The sequence below is a fragment of the Polypterus senegalus genome, chromosome 11, assembly GCF_016835505.1.
Source record: "Polypterus senegalus isolate Bchr_013 chromosome 11, ASM1683550v1, whole genome shotgun sequence".
NCBI classification, from domain to species: Eukaryota; Metazoa; Chordata; class Cladistia; order Polypteriformes; family Polypteridae; genus Polypterus; species Polypterus senegalus.
The window spans coordinates 66171569-66187747 of NC_053164.1; the positions used below are offsets into that span (position 1 = coordinate 66171569).

Here is a 16179-nt window from a genome sequence, read left to right on the forward strand (position 1 = left end):
TTTCTAATAAATAAGAGGAAATGCAACACTGCAACTCTGAACATTTAACCCTTGACACTAGAATTACCAAAGCCTATGAAAAAACTCATAGATCCGTCCCACCTTAAATCCCTTCACACCTCTCTGCCAGTGTATTTTGTTCTGTAAATGTGTAGAAGGGTTAAAGTGCATAGACTGGAGGAGACTGGATGTGGGTTTTTAGGAAGAAACCCTGTGGGCAGAGCCTTTTCAGTGGTGAATTTCCCCACTGTTCATTACAAACCTTTTAGCAAGTTTTCCCCAGACATATGTTCTCATTCAAGAATATGTCCAGACCTGCAAGACTTGTCTTTGGTAGTCCTTCATGTTATTTAATCATTTAGCTGTATTCAACTCTTTGTGACCTTATAGACTTTAGTATACCAAGCTTTTCTATCTGAAACTGCTTCTCTGAGTTCCTTCAAGGTCATATGCATAGTCTTGGTAGTCTTGTCTATGCATCTTAGTCTCTGTCATTCTCTACTAGTTTTGCCTTCAATTTTGCACAAACCTAGTTTCTTCTTCAATGAATACTGACTTCTCATTGTGTGATCAAATTATATGAGCTTTTCTTTGACAATTAAGCCTTCCACTATGTTTCTTCAAGTATTAATTTGTTGGATCTTCATGTTGTCCCAAGGAATTTTCAGCAGTTGTTTTCCCTTCACCAAAGCTTAAAAGCATTGATTCTTTTCCATTCTGCTTTAGTGATAATCCAACTCTAATAGCCACACATCACGAATGGAAACACCATAGCTCTAACAATGTAAACCTTTGTCGAAAATATGATTTCTGTGCTCTTTAGGGTCTTGTCTAACTTTGTCGTAACTGTCCTTCCCAGAAGCAAGTTTCTTTTATTTTCATAGTTGCAGTCTCCATCTACAGAAATCCTGGAACCAAGGAAAATCTGTTACTGCTTTCACTTCTTCTTCATCTATTAGGAAATAATTGACAGGTCTTGGTTTTCTTCCTATTGAGCAGCAAGCCAGCTTTTGTCCTCTTCTTTCATGTTCATGAAAAGACAATTTAAATCCTCCTTGCTTTCTGTTATTAGAGTAATGTCATCCTCATGTCTAAGGTTATTGATATTTCTTTTGGCAATTTTTTCCAGCATTTGAGTCCACTAGACCAGCATTTGGCATGATATGTGCAGCATACAGGTTTAATAAGTAAGGTTACAATATATAGCCTTGTCATATTCTTTTCTCTATCTTGAACCAGTTTGTTGTTCAATGATCGGTTCTAAAAGTTGTTTTTTGATCTGCATATAAGTTCCTCATGAGGCAGATGAGATGACCTGAAATACCCTGTTCCTTCAAGGATGTGCCATAGTTTGTTATGGTCCACATATTCAGTGACTTTAGTATAGTCAATACAACAGCAATAGATGTTTTTCTGGAACTCCCTTGATTTCTTCAATATCCAGTGTATGTTAGTAACTTGATCTTTGATGCATCTTCCTTTTCTAAATCCATCTTATACATCTGTCATTTCTTGGTTCATATATTACTGTAGTCTTGCTTGTAGGATCTTTAGCATTACCTTGTTAGCATGCGAAATGATTAATTTAAATTTAAAGTGAAATTCTCAACTTTAATATATGAGTAATATGAAATGAGTCCTTGTAGATCATATTATTTATTGTATTTACATTCTAGAAGACGTATCCTAACCTATTTTAAATTGTGTTCCTTATTGCTTGTTAACTTTGTTTTATTTTACTAAACTCATATTATGCTTATTACATTTTTGAACCATATTTTCAATAAAGCCATCTATTAAGTAAATAATAATATAGTATTTCTAAGTCATCTAAATTTCATTTACATACATGATGGGCAAGAGCATATTCTGGTGTATTAGGAGCAGGACAGGAAACGGATCTGCAAGAGGCACCAGCTCATCACAAGACCCACCGATTCATCCAGTCACAATCATACAAACAGACTATGCTTGAAGAAACTGAACTGTATTAGCCTTTGATTTACAGATGATACAAATGTCTGAATGAATTACTGTATAAACAGAAAGGCCTAAGGGTTTCTTCAGAACGATTGCAGTGTAAAAATAAGCAAACTGATACAATATACACTAGCATTCAAAATTAAAGAGCAAATAACAATTTTGTAATTTACAAAGTCACTGCTTATCCAAATCAAAGTATATCTCAACATGAACGCAAGAGACATACTACTGTATAATCAGGTTTCATTGGTGAAAACCATCCTACATCATAATATAAAAGATTTAAACAAGATAATTGAAGAATGTTAGAGATCAAACTTAGAGAACAAGTTGTACTAGGTAATAGTTTGTTCTAACTTGGCAATATTTTGAAATACCATGCATCACCAACTGAATAGTCAACATTGGTAGGCATTTTGTAAGGTGGTGAATCACTTTAGGGTTACTGAAAAAGTGTAATGTCAGGTTGATCAGATGAAGGCTGATGAAATGACCCTCTCAGCCATTGGTAGAAAAGGTGGTCGTTCCAAGAGTGTAATTTCTCAAATACTGAAGTTTTAAAAAGAAACAAAGTCATTCAAGTCCCGTAAAAAAGGCAGGTCACCCTTGTAAGAAGAGTGGATGAGAAAACAGGATAATACTGAGACTACAGTGAGGGACTGGTTCAACACCACAGCTAGAATTGCTTACCAATTCAGTGCTGAACAGAGCAGCCTCTCATCAGCAAGAAGAATTGCAAAACTAGACTAGCCTTTGCAGAGGAGCATGTTGTGTAGACTGAGGAGAACAGGTCCAAAGTTCATTTCAATGATGAACGCAAATTTTATTTGGTTCAGATGGGAAACATTCATTTTTGCATTGAATTGAGGAAAGTCTGAACCCAGAGTGTTTGAAGAAGTCAGTAAAGTTTGGAGGAGAACACATCATGGTGTGGGAGATTTTCTCTGCAGGTGGCAGAGGTGAATTCTAATGTGTATCAGAACCTCCAACAGTAAAATGTGGTTCCATCCCTGTGGGTATCATTCAATCAACCTGCCATTTTTATGCATGATAATGCCTTTTCCCACACTACAAAAAAGGGTGAAGCAATTCTTAAAAATAGAGAATATTGAAGTGATGAAATGACCCAACCCAGAGATCTGATCTGAACCCAATTAAGAATCTCTGGTAGATAACTGGTGAGAAAAGTTAAGGCAAATAAACTTGCTACAGTTACCAAATTGTGTATGAAGCTGGAAGATGAGTGGAACAGAATCTAGCCAGAACAGTGCAAGACATGGGTAATGTCCTATGGGCATATACATGCCAAAGTCATTGAAGGCAAAGGGCCTTTACACTTTCTAATGCATTTTGAAAGTTGTAATCATCAAAATGCATTGACAAAATTAATTTGTAGACTTTTTTTCTATACAGTTGTAACAGTTCTCTAATTTTGACCACTGTAGCTGTCCAAAATGAAATGTTTTTTCTTGAATGACCTTTTTTGTTTTGGTTTGTCACACCCACACCCTTGGGGAGTAGCTGACAGGCTCAACAATGCAGGACAACACAAATAAAGTGGATTTTGTACAAGGCACTAACGTCTCTCTCTCTCTTGTTCAGCAGAAAAGGAGAAGAATAAAAAGTGCAATAAGAAGACTGGCAGATGATTCCATTCATCCGTTTAACCCTCCATGTCCGACCTTACCTGACAACTGTATTTGCGGCTTTTCCATTCCACGTCATGTCCGCTCAACCTTCTTCCCAGCATTTCTCTGTGTTCAATTTCCTGTCAGTCTTTCTATATAAAGTCATTCATGCACTGCGATTTTGTCCGTTGTATGATTCATTAATTCAATGAATGCATAAGCAGGGAAGGCTGTTCTGGACTTCCACTTCTTTTCACAGGTCATTTTTTGAAACATTCTAGTAGAACATTAATCATATCTACAGTTACTGTGACTTTAAATTTTGAGCAGCGGCAGACACAAATATTTGAAAGACACAATTTTTCATAAATTGATCTAGAGAAAAGCCAAGCAAAATGACACCTTTTATTGGCTAACTAAAAAGATTACAATATGCAAGCTTTCGAGGCAACTCAGGCCCCTTCTTCAGGCAAGATGTAAATTTTGATCCCTGGTATATATAGAGCTGCTCCATTACATGGAAGGCATTTTGGAGAAAGAATACACAGCAACATTTATTAATGCACATGTTTGTATTTTTGATTATAGCACATATTATAAAAAATATGTTTGTCCTCTACCTGTCTGTGTGCTAAATAAATAAAATAAACCAATGAAAAGTTGTCATTTACAGTAGCTGCGTAAGTTTGTAGTAACCTCTGTCACCTATTCAGTCTTTTCTAAGGCTCCAAAAAATGCCTTTGCTTTGGAAACCACCTGCATTGTTCCCGTTTCAAAGAAGGAAGGCATCTCTTCACCTAATGACTACAGTCCAGTGGCCCTTACTGCTCATATCATGGAGACCTTTGGGAGACTGGTCCTAGAGTATATGGCTCCTCTTATTCACACCTGGACAAATATGGTAGAACTATAGGTATTACGGTTTTTTATTTCTCCGGTGCCTACAATACAAGCTCCAGTATAATGGACTGTCTCTTGGGCAGACTGCAGTTTGTAGGTCTCAAAGACCAGTCCCCTTTTCTCTCCATTATGTACATCTCAGACTATATAACACCAGGTCATGCACTTATGGGGTGTGATGTAACAGAGCTTAGGAGTCAGGTGGAAAACATTGTTTCTTTGTGCAGAGGGATTTGTCTACAACTTAACATCACCAAAACCAAGGAACCAGTTATTGACTTTTGCCACACCGAAGAGCCTCTCTGTCTGGTCAGTATTCAAGGAGTGGATGTAGAGGTCATCCACTCCTACAAGTACTCGGAGGACCATGTCAATGACAGGTTGGACTGGTCTCTTAACAAAGTGGAACTATATAAGAAAGGGCAGAGTAGGCTGTTTTTTCCTAGAAGTCTGTGTTTCTTTAATGTGGTGTCACACATGTATGCCTGGGAGATGGTTGATGGGGACAAGTGGTATTATTTCTTAGTTGGACCAGGGGTTGGTGCTATCATATGATCCTTTCTCGTTTTGTCCCACAAACCAGCCAAAGAACATGCCTCCCCATGATGTCACCACCAGCCCACCCACTGATGATGTCTTTTCTGGCTGTCACTGATGACGTCTTATCCATTCCAGAACCCACCTACAGAAGACCTCATTTCCTGTTCTGGCCGCCCTGATCTATCCCCTTCCTGTTTCAGCAATATTTAAGACCCCAGAAGCACTCTCTTAGTTAGTTCTGTTAAACTGTTAAAAACCCATTATTTTAATCAAGGCACCACAATCTGGACTAATCTCTCCTATTCTCTGCTGTTCTTATTCTGGTTTTCTGTGGTGTCTTTCTGCACCACCACCACCTGATCAAGTCAACATGCAGTCCTTACATTGATGGATTGAAAGTAGTACCCCAGTCCAAATGACCATCATCATCAAATTCTTTCATGTGAAGCCTGAAAGCCATAAGGACTGATTTAAATCATTTATGTTAGGTTGAATGCCCAGTGGGGGTTGGGCAGTCTCTTGGCCTTGGAAACCCCTGCAGATTTTTTTTTTTTCCTCTGGCCCATCTGGAATTTTTTAATGTTTTTTTCTTTCCTCCCGACATTCTGACCTTACTTTATTCGTTGTTAGTATTACCTAATCTTATTTTTGTTTCATATAAACTTTTCTTTCTTCATTTTGTAAAGCACTTTGAGCTACACCATTTGTATGAAAATGTGCTATATAAATGTATTTGTATTAGCAAGGTGAACAAGAGCTAGAAGTAACAGCTTTGGCGTCAGGCAAGTTGCCACCTAGATAACGTTACATACCTTGGCATTAATCTTAGGATGGTGCGCCTCTAGATGTCTCTTCAGGTTTGTGTTGTTCTTTCCCATGAGCTTCATTCTTCATGGCTTATATATTTTTATTAGTGTTTTAATTAAAGTTGGTCCATATGTCTGACCATTTTTTTCGCCCAAGAATCACATTGGCCGACATAGCAGACCGGAGTGGAGCTGACTGGCTGACATGATGATTTTCTGATGGCGTCCAAACTTAGTGTTATCCAATTACAAGCGTGCTTACAAATTTTTAAAATTCCACCACTGCATTCATCCTAACTATTTGTTTTGTAATGTCATGTGAACCTCTTTGCATATCTTTGCTACACATGACATCACTCAAGGACCAGTCATCTGTCTGTAAAATTTTCATTTTGTTCTGTTTTCGTTAGCAATGATTTTAAAACCATTTGCCTTAGTTTTCATCATTAAAGGCACATTTGTATTTAGCTTTCTTTTTTTTTTGTCACTGAAAAAATGCTTTTGACGTCTATTTTTCTTCTTTGTTTTTATCAACAAAATTAACACTGGTGAGGGCAGGAACACAGATTGACCAGTCAATCAAGAGCTTTTCAATTCAACTCTATCCTCAACACAGCTGACTGGTACAACATCTGCATAACTGCAGACACAGTTTTGATCTGCCTGCTGGTTTTCAGCTCCCTTCCTCCTTCACTTATGAACAACAGCCTGACATACTTAAACTCCTCTACTTGATGCAGCACTTTATCGCCAACCTACAGATGGCACACCACCATTTTTTGTCTGAGAACCATGATCTCAAACTTGGAGTTGCTAATCCTGGCCTCTTCACACTTGGCATGTCTTAGGTCACAGCCCTCATGCACCCGACATGACCGCATCATCTGCTAAAGGAGAGATGTGATCTTGACATTATCAAGCTGGACACCTTCCACCTCTTGGCTGCACCTAGAAATTCTGTCTATAAAAATTGTGAACAGAATCGGTGACAGAGGGCAGCCCTGGCAGTCCCACAAGCACCAGGAATGAGTTTGACTTACTGCCAGCAGTGGGAACTAAGCTAAGGTTATACAAAGACTAAATAAACCACAACAACAGGCCTGGTACCCCATACTCCCAAAGCACATCTCACAAGACAAAATATGCATTGTTACTCCTGAATTTGAGGTTCGACCAAAAGTTGGACCCTTCTTTCCGCAATCCTGGCATAGTCTTCCAAGAGAAGGTGAGGAGTGTGATCGTGCTAAAACTGGAACACAGTCCCTTCCTTGAAGATGGGGACTATCGCCCAGTTTCCCAATTCAAAAATGCTATCCCCGACTTCCATGCAACGTTGAAGAGCCATGTAAACCAAGACAGCCCAACAAAATCAAGACTCTTCATGAACATAGGAAGAATATCCTCCATCCCAGGGCCCTGCAACCAAGGATTTTTTACCTACCTTAGCGACCTCAGCTCCAGTGACAGGTGACTCCTTCTCTGAATCCCCTGACTCTTTTTCCTTAAAAGTCATTGAAGCGCTCCTTCCACAACCCAAACTATATCCCCAGGTGAGGACAGGAGCACTCTATCCCAGCTATAAACAGCTTGTGCGAAGCACTGCTTCCACCTTACTGTATCATCTGACATTTTGCCAGAATCAATTTGAGGCCGACCAAAAGTAATTTTCCATTTTCTCATCAAACTCCTACTTTCACAACTGCCATCACCATACTCTTTTTGGTCTGTCAGTACCTGTCAACTGCCTCAGATGTTCCACAACCTAATCAAGCTTGGAAGGTGTCTGTCTTCAGCCTGATGGATCCTTTTACCACTGGTGTCCACCACTGGGTTTGGAGATTGCCACAGTGGCAGGCACCATTGACCTGCCTCAGCAACAGAGGCACGGACCATGGCCCATTTAGGTTTAGTGTCCCCTTCCACCCTCAGAATACAAGAAAAGTTTACCCTGAGGTGCGAGCTGAAGATCTCCCAGATGGGGGCTTCTGCCAAGCATTCTCAACACACCCTCATAATACATTTGGGTCTGTCTGGTCTGTCCAGCATCTTCCTCACAATCTGATCCATCTCACAACCAGGTAGTGAGCAATTGACAGCTCAAGGGGCTCATGCATAACGCCGTGAGTAGAATTCGCACTATAACATGACGTAAGCACAAAAGCCGAAATGTGCTCACGCACAGAAAAATCCAGATGCATAAATCTGTGCATTCGCCCACTTCCACGTTTTTCCGCTCCATAAATCCTGATCAGCGTGAAAAGTAACGCACATGCACGCGCCTTCTCTCCCACCCCATCTCCTCCCAGAATTACGCCTCTTTGAATATGCAAATCAATATAAATAGCCCTTAAGCTCAGCGTTCTGTGAAAAGGCAATGGCAAAGGCAAGAAGGAAAATATAAGAATTTCAGCGAATACCAAGTGGAGGCAAAGAAAAACTTACTATTTGTTGGTTTAAACAGTGGTATAATCAACAAAAGGAAGTTGATTGAGTGACATAGCGTGTTGGAGAAACTTGAAAGCTCAAGTTCACAAAGTCGCACAGTGCCCGACATAAAAAAGAAGTTGTCACATACCAAAGTCGCCGTGAAAAGGCGAGATGTAGCCCACCATCTGAATGTCATATGAAAACTTATTAGGGTACAGAGAAAAAAAGGCACACAGTAGGAAAAAAAGCACGAAATGTTAACTTCAATCTTGAAATTTCCACTTTAATCACATAGTTTATTTTGTCATTAAAGTAGAACATCATAAACTTTATCTTAAAATCGTTTAATTTACTAGTTTCTCAAATTCCATCGTAACTAAAGCAGCACGTTAAATGCTTTGTTTTGTATTTGATCTTTTGCTCTGTGTGTGTGAATCACTACGTGCTTCCACTATTTCTTTCTCTGACTTGACACAGAATCCATTACATTCATGATATTACAGCTCTCCGAATAATTAAAATACTGAGATGTATACGTGATATCTTTTTCATGATAATAGGAGTTAAAGCATGTCATTAAACAGGGGAACACGGTGCGTGATTGTGTGCGACCTTCGATGAAATTATTGTAGCAGTACTGTCTCTTTCAAACGTACTAATCTCCAATTCCTGTTCTTACTTTTCTTTCTCCAAATACCCAATCGCCACAGAATCATCTCTGTAATAGAAGTTAAGCTATCTGTAAGCTTACAACGACAATTCTTCAAAACTTTTAAGGAACATTGAAATAACTTTGTAGTACATGTTTAATTATTCTATCCATCTGTCCTTCCAGTGTCGTGTCAGCCCCAGAAAGAATACAGCACAAGGTAGGTTCAATCTGTGAACTAGCTAGTGCTGCGGAACCGTGTCCTCACATGTATAATTATTAACCATACAGATTATTTAAATGAAGTTAAAGTTTTATTTATATAATATAATCATCATATTTTTTATATATCAAAATATTCATCTTAAAAATTATATCGTCATCATATGTAAATATGTGCTTTATAAAGTGGCACAGGTTGTGCAATATTATAACTGTAATGCAAGTTTACAGTGAGGTGATTGTACTTATAAGTACAAACAGTTATACAAGGAGCACTTGATGGATTGATTGATTGTTTAAAGTTCTGTTTTTGAGCCGTGAGGTCCGTACAGGAAAGTCTCTGAAGCGTTTTACCATGGCTGCGGCAGCATGTGCTTGATGCTGTATAGCGATAATTCTCTTCCGATCAGCTGCTGCTGTGACTCCCCACTCAGATACAGTGATATAAATACCCAAGTGGTGCAGTGAGAGTAATATGGAAAAAGACGATCCGCTGTGGCAACACCTAACGGGAGCAGCTGAAAGAAGAAAAAAAGGTGCAGTGAGAGTAACAACGCTAAAGCAGTTGTGGATTTGGAATACTATGGCTATTCCCTGGACCATTATATTGTTACAAGTTAATTACAATCAGATACATTTCACTAATAAACAATATGCGGTTAGTTTCAGTGTATTTATAAAGCCGCATCAGGAAAATAAAGAGTAACTCACACAGGAACAGTAGCACTGCTTTAACGCTGGGTGCCGCCAGTCTGCAAAACCGAGTGGAGAACTTGTGTACGACAGGGTACGAGGTACCGTGGAAATGTGGGTGGCTTTATGCAAAGTGTAGGTTTTATACATTGCAATTTGAACGTGGAAACGTTCTTACGCAACATTTCTGTGCGTACGCACCGTTTATGCATGAGGCCCCAGCCCTTTTCTCCACCCAAGAGTCCAAGACACACTGTCATAGATCTGGGGCATCATGTATTAATAGTGCGTACACACAAAAATGTTGTGTAATCCTGATGTATAAAACCTAAATTTGGTCTAAAGTCACGCACATTTTCACGGTGGCTGAAACCCTGACATACACAAGTTCTCAGTTTTGCAAACTGGCGGTACCCAGCGTCAAAGCAGTGTTTTTATTCCAGTGTGGTTTACCTTACTTTTTTAAATACACATCCCTGATGCGGCTTTATCATATACCCTGAAATTAACCACATATGGTTTTTTAGTTTAAGGCATCTGATTGTAATTAAACTGTAACAATATAATAGTCCATGGAATAGCCAAACTATTCCAAATACCATAGCAGCTTTAGTATTGTTACTCTCACTGCTCCTTCTTCTTCTTCTTTCAGCTGCTCATCTTTTTCCATATTACTCTCACTGCATTTATATTATATTATACAGTATTTATATCACTGTATCTGAGTGTGGAATCACAGCTCTACAGCAGCTGATCAGAAAGAGAATTATCGGTATACAGCATCAAGCACACGCTGCCTCAGCTATGCTGCCTATTTGAACTGCTCTCATGGGACAAACGCTTCAGAGCCTTTCCTGTATGAACCTCACGGTTCAGAAGCAGTTTCATCCCAAGAACTATAAATGCAATCAATCAGTCCATCAAGTGTAGAACTGTTTGTACTTGTAAGTACAATTACTTAACTGTAAACTTGCAATACAGTTATAATATTGCACAACCTGAGCCACTTTATAAAGCACGTATTTACATATGATGACGATATCATTTTTAAGATGAAATACAGCAAAATATGTTTATTATATTATACAGATAAAACTTTAATTTCATTAAAATAATCTATTTTATTTCTCCAGCCGTCTGGAGTTTTTTTTGTTTTTTCTGTCCTCCCTCCTTGATTCTTATTTATTTTGTCTTTTTTTCTCTTTCTTCATCATGTAAAGCAGTTTGAGCTACATAGTTCGTCTGAAAATGTGCTATATAAATAAATGGTGTTGTTGTTGTTGTTATATTGTTAATAATTAAACTTGTGAGGACACAGTGTTGCAGCGCTAGCAAGGAGCTGGCACTCCGTTCATGGATTGTTCCTTCCCCATGCTGTATTCTTGCTGGGGCTGGCGTGACACTGGAAGGATAGATGAATAGAGTAATTAAACATGTACTATGAAGAGACTGCTGCAATAAATTATTTCATCGAAGTTCGTGCACGGCGCAGCAAGCATCTTGCATGAGGCATGAACAATCACTGCGCCATCGTGTTCCCATGTTTAATACATGCTTTAATTCCTATCATCATGAAAATTATATCAAGTATACATCACAGTATTTAAATTATTCAGAGAGCTGTCATATCATGAATGTAATGGATTCTGTGTCCTGTCGGAGGAAGAGAAAGCCTGTTTAAGAAGCACGTAGTGATTCATACACTTTGCACTTAGAGCACTTTGATATCTGACAACTTCTTTTTTATTTTGGGCACTGTGTGACTTTGTAAACTTGAGCTTTCGAGTTTCTCCGACACTCTGTGTCACTCAATCAACTTCCTTTTGTTGTTTATACCATTGTTTAAACCAACAAATAGTAATGTTTTCCTTGCCTCCACTTGGTATTTGCTGAAATTCTTCTATTTCCTCCCCTGATTTGCCATTGCCTTTTCACAGAATGCAGAGCTTAAGGTATATTTATATTGAAGTGCATATTCAAATTGACGTTATTCTGGGAGGAGTTTGGAGTAGCAGCATGCACGTGTACGTGCATTACTTCTCACGCTGACCGGGATTTATGGAGTGGAAGAACGTGGACATTGGAGAACACACAGATTTATGCATGTGGATTTTTTTTGTGCATACAAACATTTCCACTTTTGTCTGTACGCCATGTTTTTGTGTGAATTCTACGCACGGCGTTATGCATGAGGCCCCAGATGATACAACTTTAACATATATCATCAACCTACAGCCTTGGGTGTTCTAGTTCCAAGTGCACCAATGAACACCATTATGGATGAACATATTGTTTGTTATGGCCAAATTGTGACTAGCACAGAAGACCAACTACAAAACACCATTTGGGTTTGGATTAGATATTCTGTTTCTCCCAACACCACTCTTCCAGATTCCACTGTCGCTGCCCCTGTGATTGTTAAAGTCCCCCAGCAGAACAGAGGGAGCACCTTCCAGCACTCCCTGCAGGGTCTGACCTAATCTAGGGTTTCCCAAGGCAAATTTGTCCTCGGTGAGGGACCAGACTAAGTGTGGTTCAACTATCCCTTAAGAAAACTTTCATTAAGGACTCAGCAACCTCCCCCAGTAAAGGCAAATCAGGTACCTGCCCATTCCCCGAAGCCATGTCATGGAGGGGCTCATCACAGAGCACCTGGTGGTTGGGCATTTACCTGTTTGTCCCAGCAGGGCACAGCCCAAATATGGCAATCCTCCAGTGAGCCCATCATCTTTAACAGGTGTCAGAAGGGTTCACTGCATTATGGTTTGGGTGGCACTCTGCAAGTGTCTTTGCAGAGAAATCACTGGATGCCAAAACTGATTTTAAGGACATGGAATGTCACCTCTCTGGTAGGGAAGGTACCCAAGGTTGTGTGAGAGGTGAAGAGGTAAAATCTATATATAGTTAGGCTCACCTCAACACATAGTATTGGCTTTGAGACCAAACATCTGGACAGAAACTGAACTTTCTTCCACCCTGCAGTTGCCCAGTGTAAGAGGCATCAGGGTGGGTGTGGGCTCATTCATAGCCTCCCACCTCTGCACATTTACATTGGAGTTTACTCTAGTGGATGTGTGGGTTGCTTCCTTGCTACTTTGAGTGGGGGAAAGGGGTCTTACTGTCATCTGTACATATGCACCGATGAACAGAGACCAATATAGGAAAAAAATCTTTACCACTATTTTAATATTTTTGTTTTGCATATGTTTTGGAATAGGAAAAATGAATTACAAATTTGAACAATTTTGCATATTCCATTATTTCTGCGCAATTTTTTATGCCATAAAAAATGAACACTCTGATAATAAAAAAGATTCACTTACTTTGTGAACAAATAAATGGTTTTTGTAAACTGCAATCAGCATCATTCCAAGTTCCATTTGGCCAAATCTCCACACATTTTTCATTAAGATTCAAATTATTTGGTTCCTGATTGTTCCATTTTTCAAATTTTGACTGTGCACCATCCGACCACTTCCATGGGTCTTTGAACAGACCGATCCAGAAGGGACTGCCTTGTGCTTTCTTCATTATTTCCACATTTTCACTTTCATTTCTTATACTGACCAGGTCTGTGTAGTTGACGCGACAGTACTGCTGGGCTTTGTTCCATGTCATGTAGAGATTTATCCAAGAGTATCTCTCACTGATGTTACTGGTTTCTTAAGGGATTAAAAACATGACAGTGTGGCTGTTTAATTGCAAACAGTGTGTGTCTTTAAAAAAAACAAACTACTTTTTGACTACCAGAGAGATTACTTAACCCCAATGGCTTGTCTTAAAAATCCAAATTAGTTTAGCAAAATATACTAAATACGGTAAATAAAACATTGTAAGAATTAAAAAAAAAAATTATAGAGTTAGTTTATTTTTTTATAAAATATGTAAATACATAAATGTGGTTGTGTTTTGCTAAAAAGGGTAGCCTTGGCAATATTTTGAGAGTTCTAGGTATTGTTTGTTTTGGGGATTTGTTTTGTTTCTGTTTCATGTTGAGTTAGTGTGGTTATGTCTGTGGAGTAAGGTCATCAAAAATGTTGTGTGAATGGGTTACCATATTGTATCATATTGGAACAGTCAATGTTATATACAGTGCCAAGAAAAAATATTCACCAACTGGAAGCTTTCATGTTTTATTCCTGTGCAAAAATCAATCATGGTGGGTTTGTCTTTTTTGACCCTGATTAACAGAAATACTCTTTAATGTGAAAGTGAAAGCAGTTCTTTGCAAACATCTGAATTAATTACAAATATAAAAACACAGAATACTTAACCACATAATTATCATCTTCCTTGTGTCATTTTGGACTATACAATACAATGCAATACAATTTATTTTTACATGGCTTTAAATCACACCAGAAGTGTTGCAATGGGCTATACAATGTAGATGCCACATGGGCTGGACATGCATCCTGGCTGAAGAAGAAAAAAGAAGTAGACCCGGAAAGAAGGATAGGAAAAGGTGGATGGACAGCCCCTGTAAAGAAAAAATATTGCTGGGGAGTTTTTATTTCCACAGCCTGCTAGATGGCAGCAGTACTGGATATCTGTGCTAAGTGGGAAGCCAGCAGGGCATGCCAGAAAATGTAGTCCAGTAAGGCAGTCCTGCTGGGGTCACTGGGTGCCTAGAGAGGGAGCTGCAGGGAGACAAGCTCCCTGTTATAGTGGACTTCTGTGTGACCCGGAAGTGCTTCCATCAGGCAAACGCTGTGGCACCGGAAGTACTCCGCAATCCCTTATCCAGGTAGACAGGCAACACTTGACTGGAGGAGGGCAGTGCGGTGGTGAGAGAATTATTGCAAGGAGAGAAAACCTGTGTTTTGTGCTTTTGTTGTGGCATATTTAACGGGATCTGGTTAATAAACCAACCTTTAATTGAAGCCAGGACTGTACTTGTGTGCTCGTGTCGGGGTTTGGGCTTGCTGACACCACCCGGGTTTCCATGACAACAAGAAATACATTGTTATCGTTGTTGTAATATGTCACACCTAAATCATCACTGGAGAAGCCAAATGATTTTAGAAATAACATAATTATCTAAATTGAAATCAACTGTCTGGGGTGTCAATTGAATGTAGTGTAGCTGCATCTTATCTGGAAGGTCCAACTTTTGATGAGTCAGTATGGAGGCCTAGCCTACACAATGAATACAAAAAAACACTGCAAATAACTCCATGAAAAGTGATTAAAAAGCTACTGGTGATAACTTTTTTAGTAACATTTAAGTAATATGGGATTAAAGAGCTGTCATTGTTGGTTTAGGAGACTAATGTAGATTCATGTGGAGTTGCTGATATGCTAAAAACTGGTACTGGTGTGATGAAATGTAGGCTGTCCTGAAGTCAGTGAGTACTGGTCCATTTTGGAGTACAGTTAAATTAATCATTAGAAATGGAAAGAGAATGGCACAGCTGTATAATCTACAGCACATGGAGCAGGCCGTCCACAAAAACTGTGTGATCGTTCAAGAAGAAAACTAGTGAGGAAAGCCACCAAAAGACTTGTGAAATCAGAAGGAGTTTCAAGCTACATTGGACGAGACTGCAGCGACTGTACTTCACCAGTTGCAGCTTTATCTGAAAATGTCAAAGAATGACGCGAAATACAGGAGAATTCTGATGGAAAACCAGATGAAGTCTGCACTTCATTTTTGGGTGAAGATTTGTTTTGCAACCAAGACAACAACTATAAATATAAAGCCAAAGCTACACAGAAATGGCTTCCAACCATGTTAATGTCCTGGTGTAACCGAGTCAGAGTCCAGCTCTCAATCTCATTGCAAATTTGGGGCTAAGTTAAAAATAGATTGTTTAGTCAGGATCCTCATGCAATTGGGCAGAGTTTGAGCAGTTTTGCAAAGAAGATTGGGGAAAAATGTGCAGATGTGCCAAGCTGACAGAGACCTGTGCACACAGATTTAAAGCTGCTATGGCTGCCAAATGGGCACCTACTAAATACTGACTTCAAGGGGTGGATACCTATACCATCAATTATGTTGTCTTTTATATTTGTAATTAATGTAGACAACTCTGAAGAGATTTGTTTTCAATTTGACATTAAAGAGTCTTTTTCTGTTGATTAATGCCAAAAAAAAACAAATTAAATTGTGAAACTTGCAAAGGGTGACTACTTTTTTGTCTTTGTTTTGTTTTAATTAAGTATGTACTGTAATAACATTTATGCCAAAATGAAATAAATGAAATGGCAATTATAAAATAAATAATTGCATTCAAAGTACGATACATGTATAACTTAACAATAAATTGTTAAAAAGTGCATAATTAAATAAAAGTCATATAACTATTATGAAATACAGAAATCATTATTT

At 38.8% G+C, this 16179-nt stretch overlaps 1 protein-coding gene across 1 annotated transcript in view; it reads right to left on the reverse strand.

The window, feature by feature from the left end:
• Positions 1-16179, reverse strand: part of LOC120539117 (C-type mannose receptor 2-like) — a 116105-nt gene that overhangs the window by 11111 nt on the left and 88815 nt on the right. The window contains exon 7 of the mRNA XM_039768890.1: positions 13172-13510. Within this exon, the coding sequence (XP_039624824.1) occupies positions 13172-13510 (339 nt within the window). The remainder of the gene's footprint in view (positions 1-13171; positions 13511-16179) is intronic.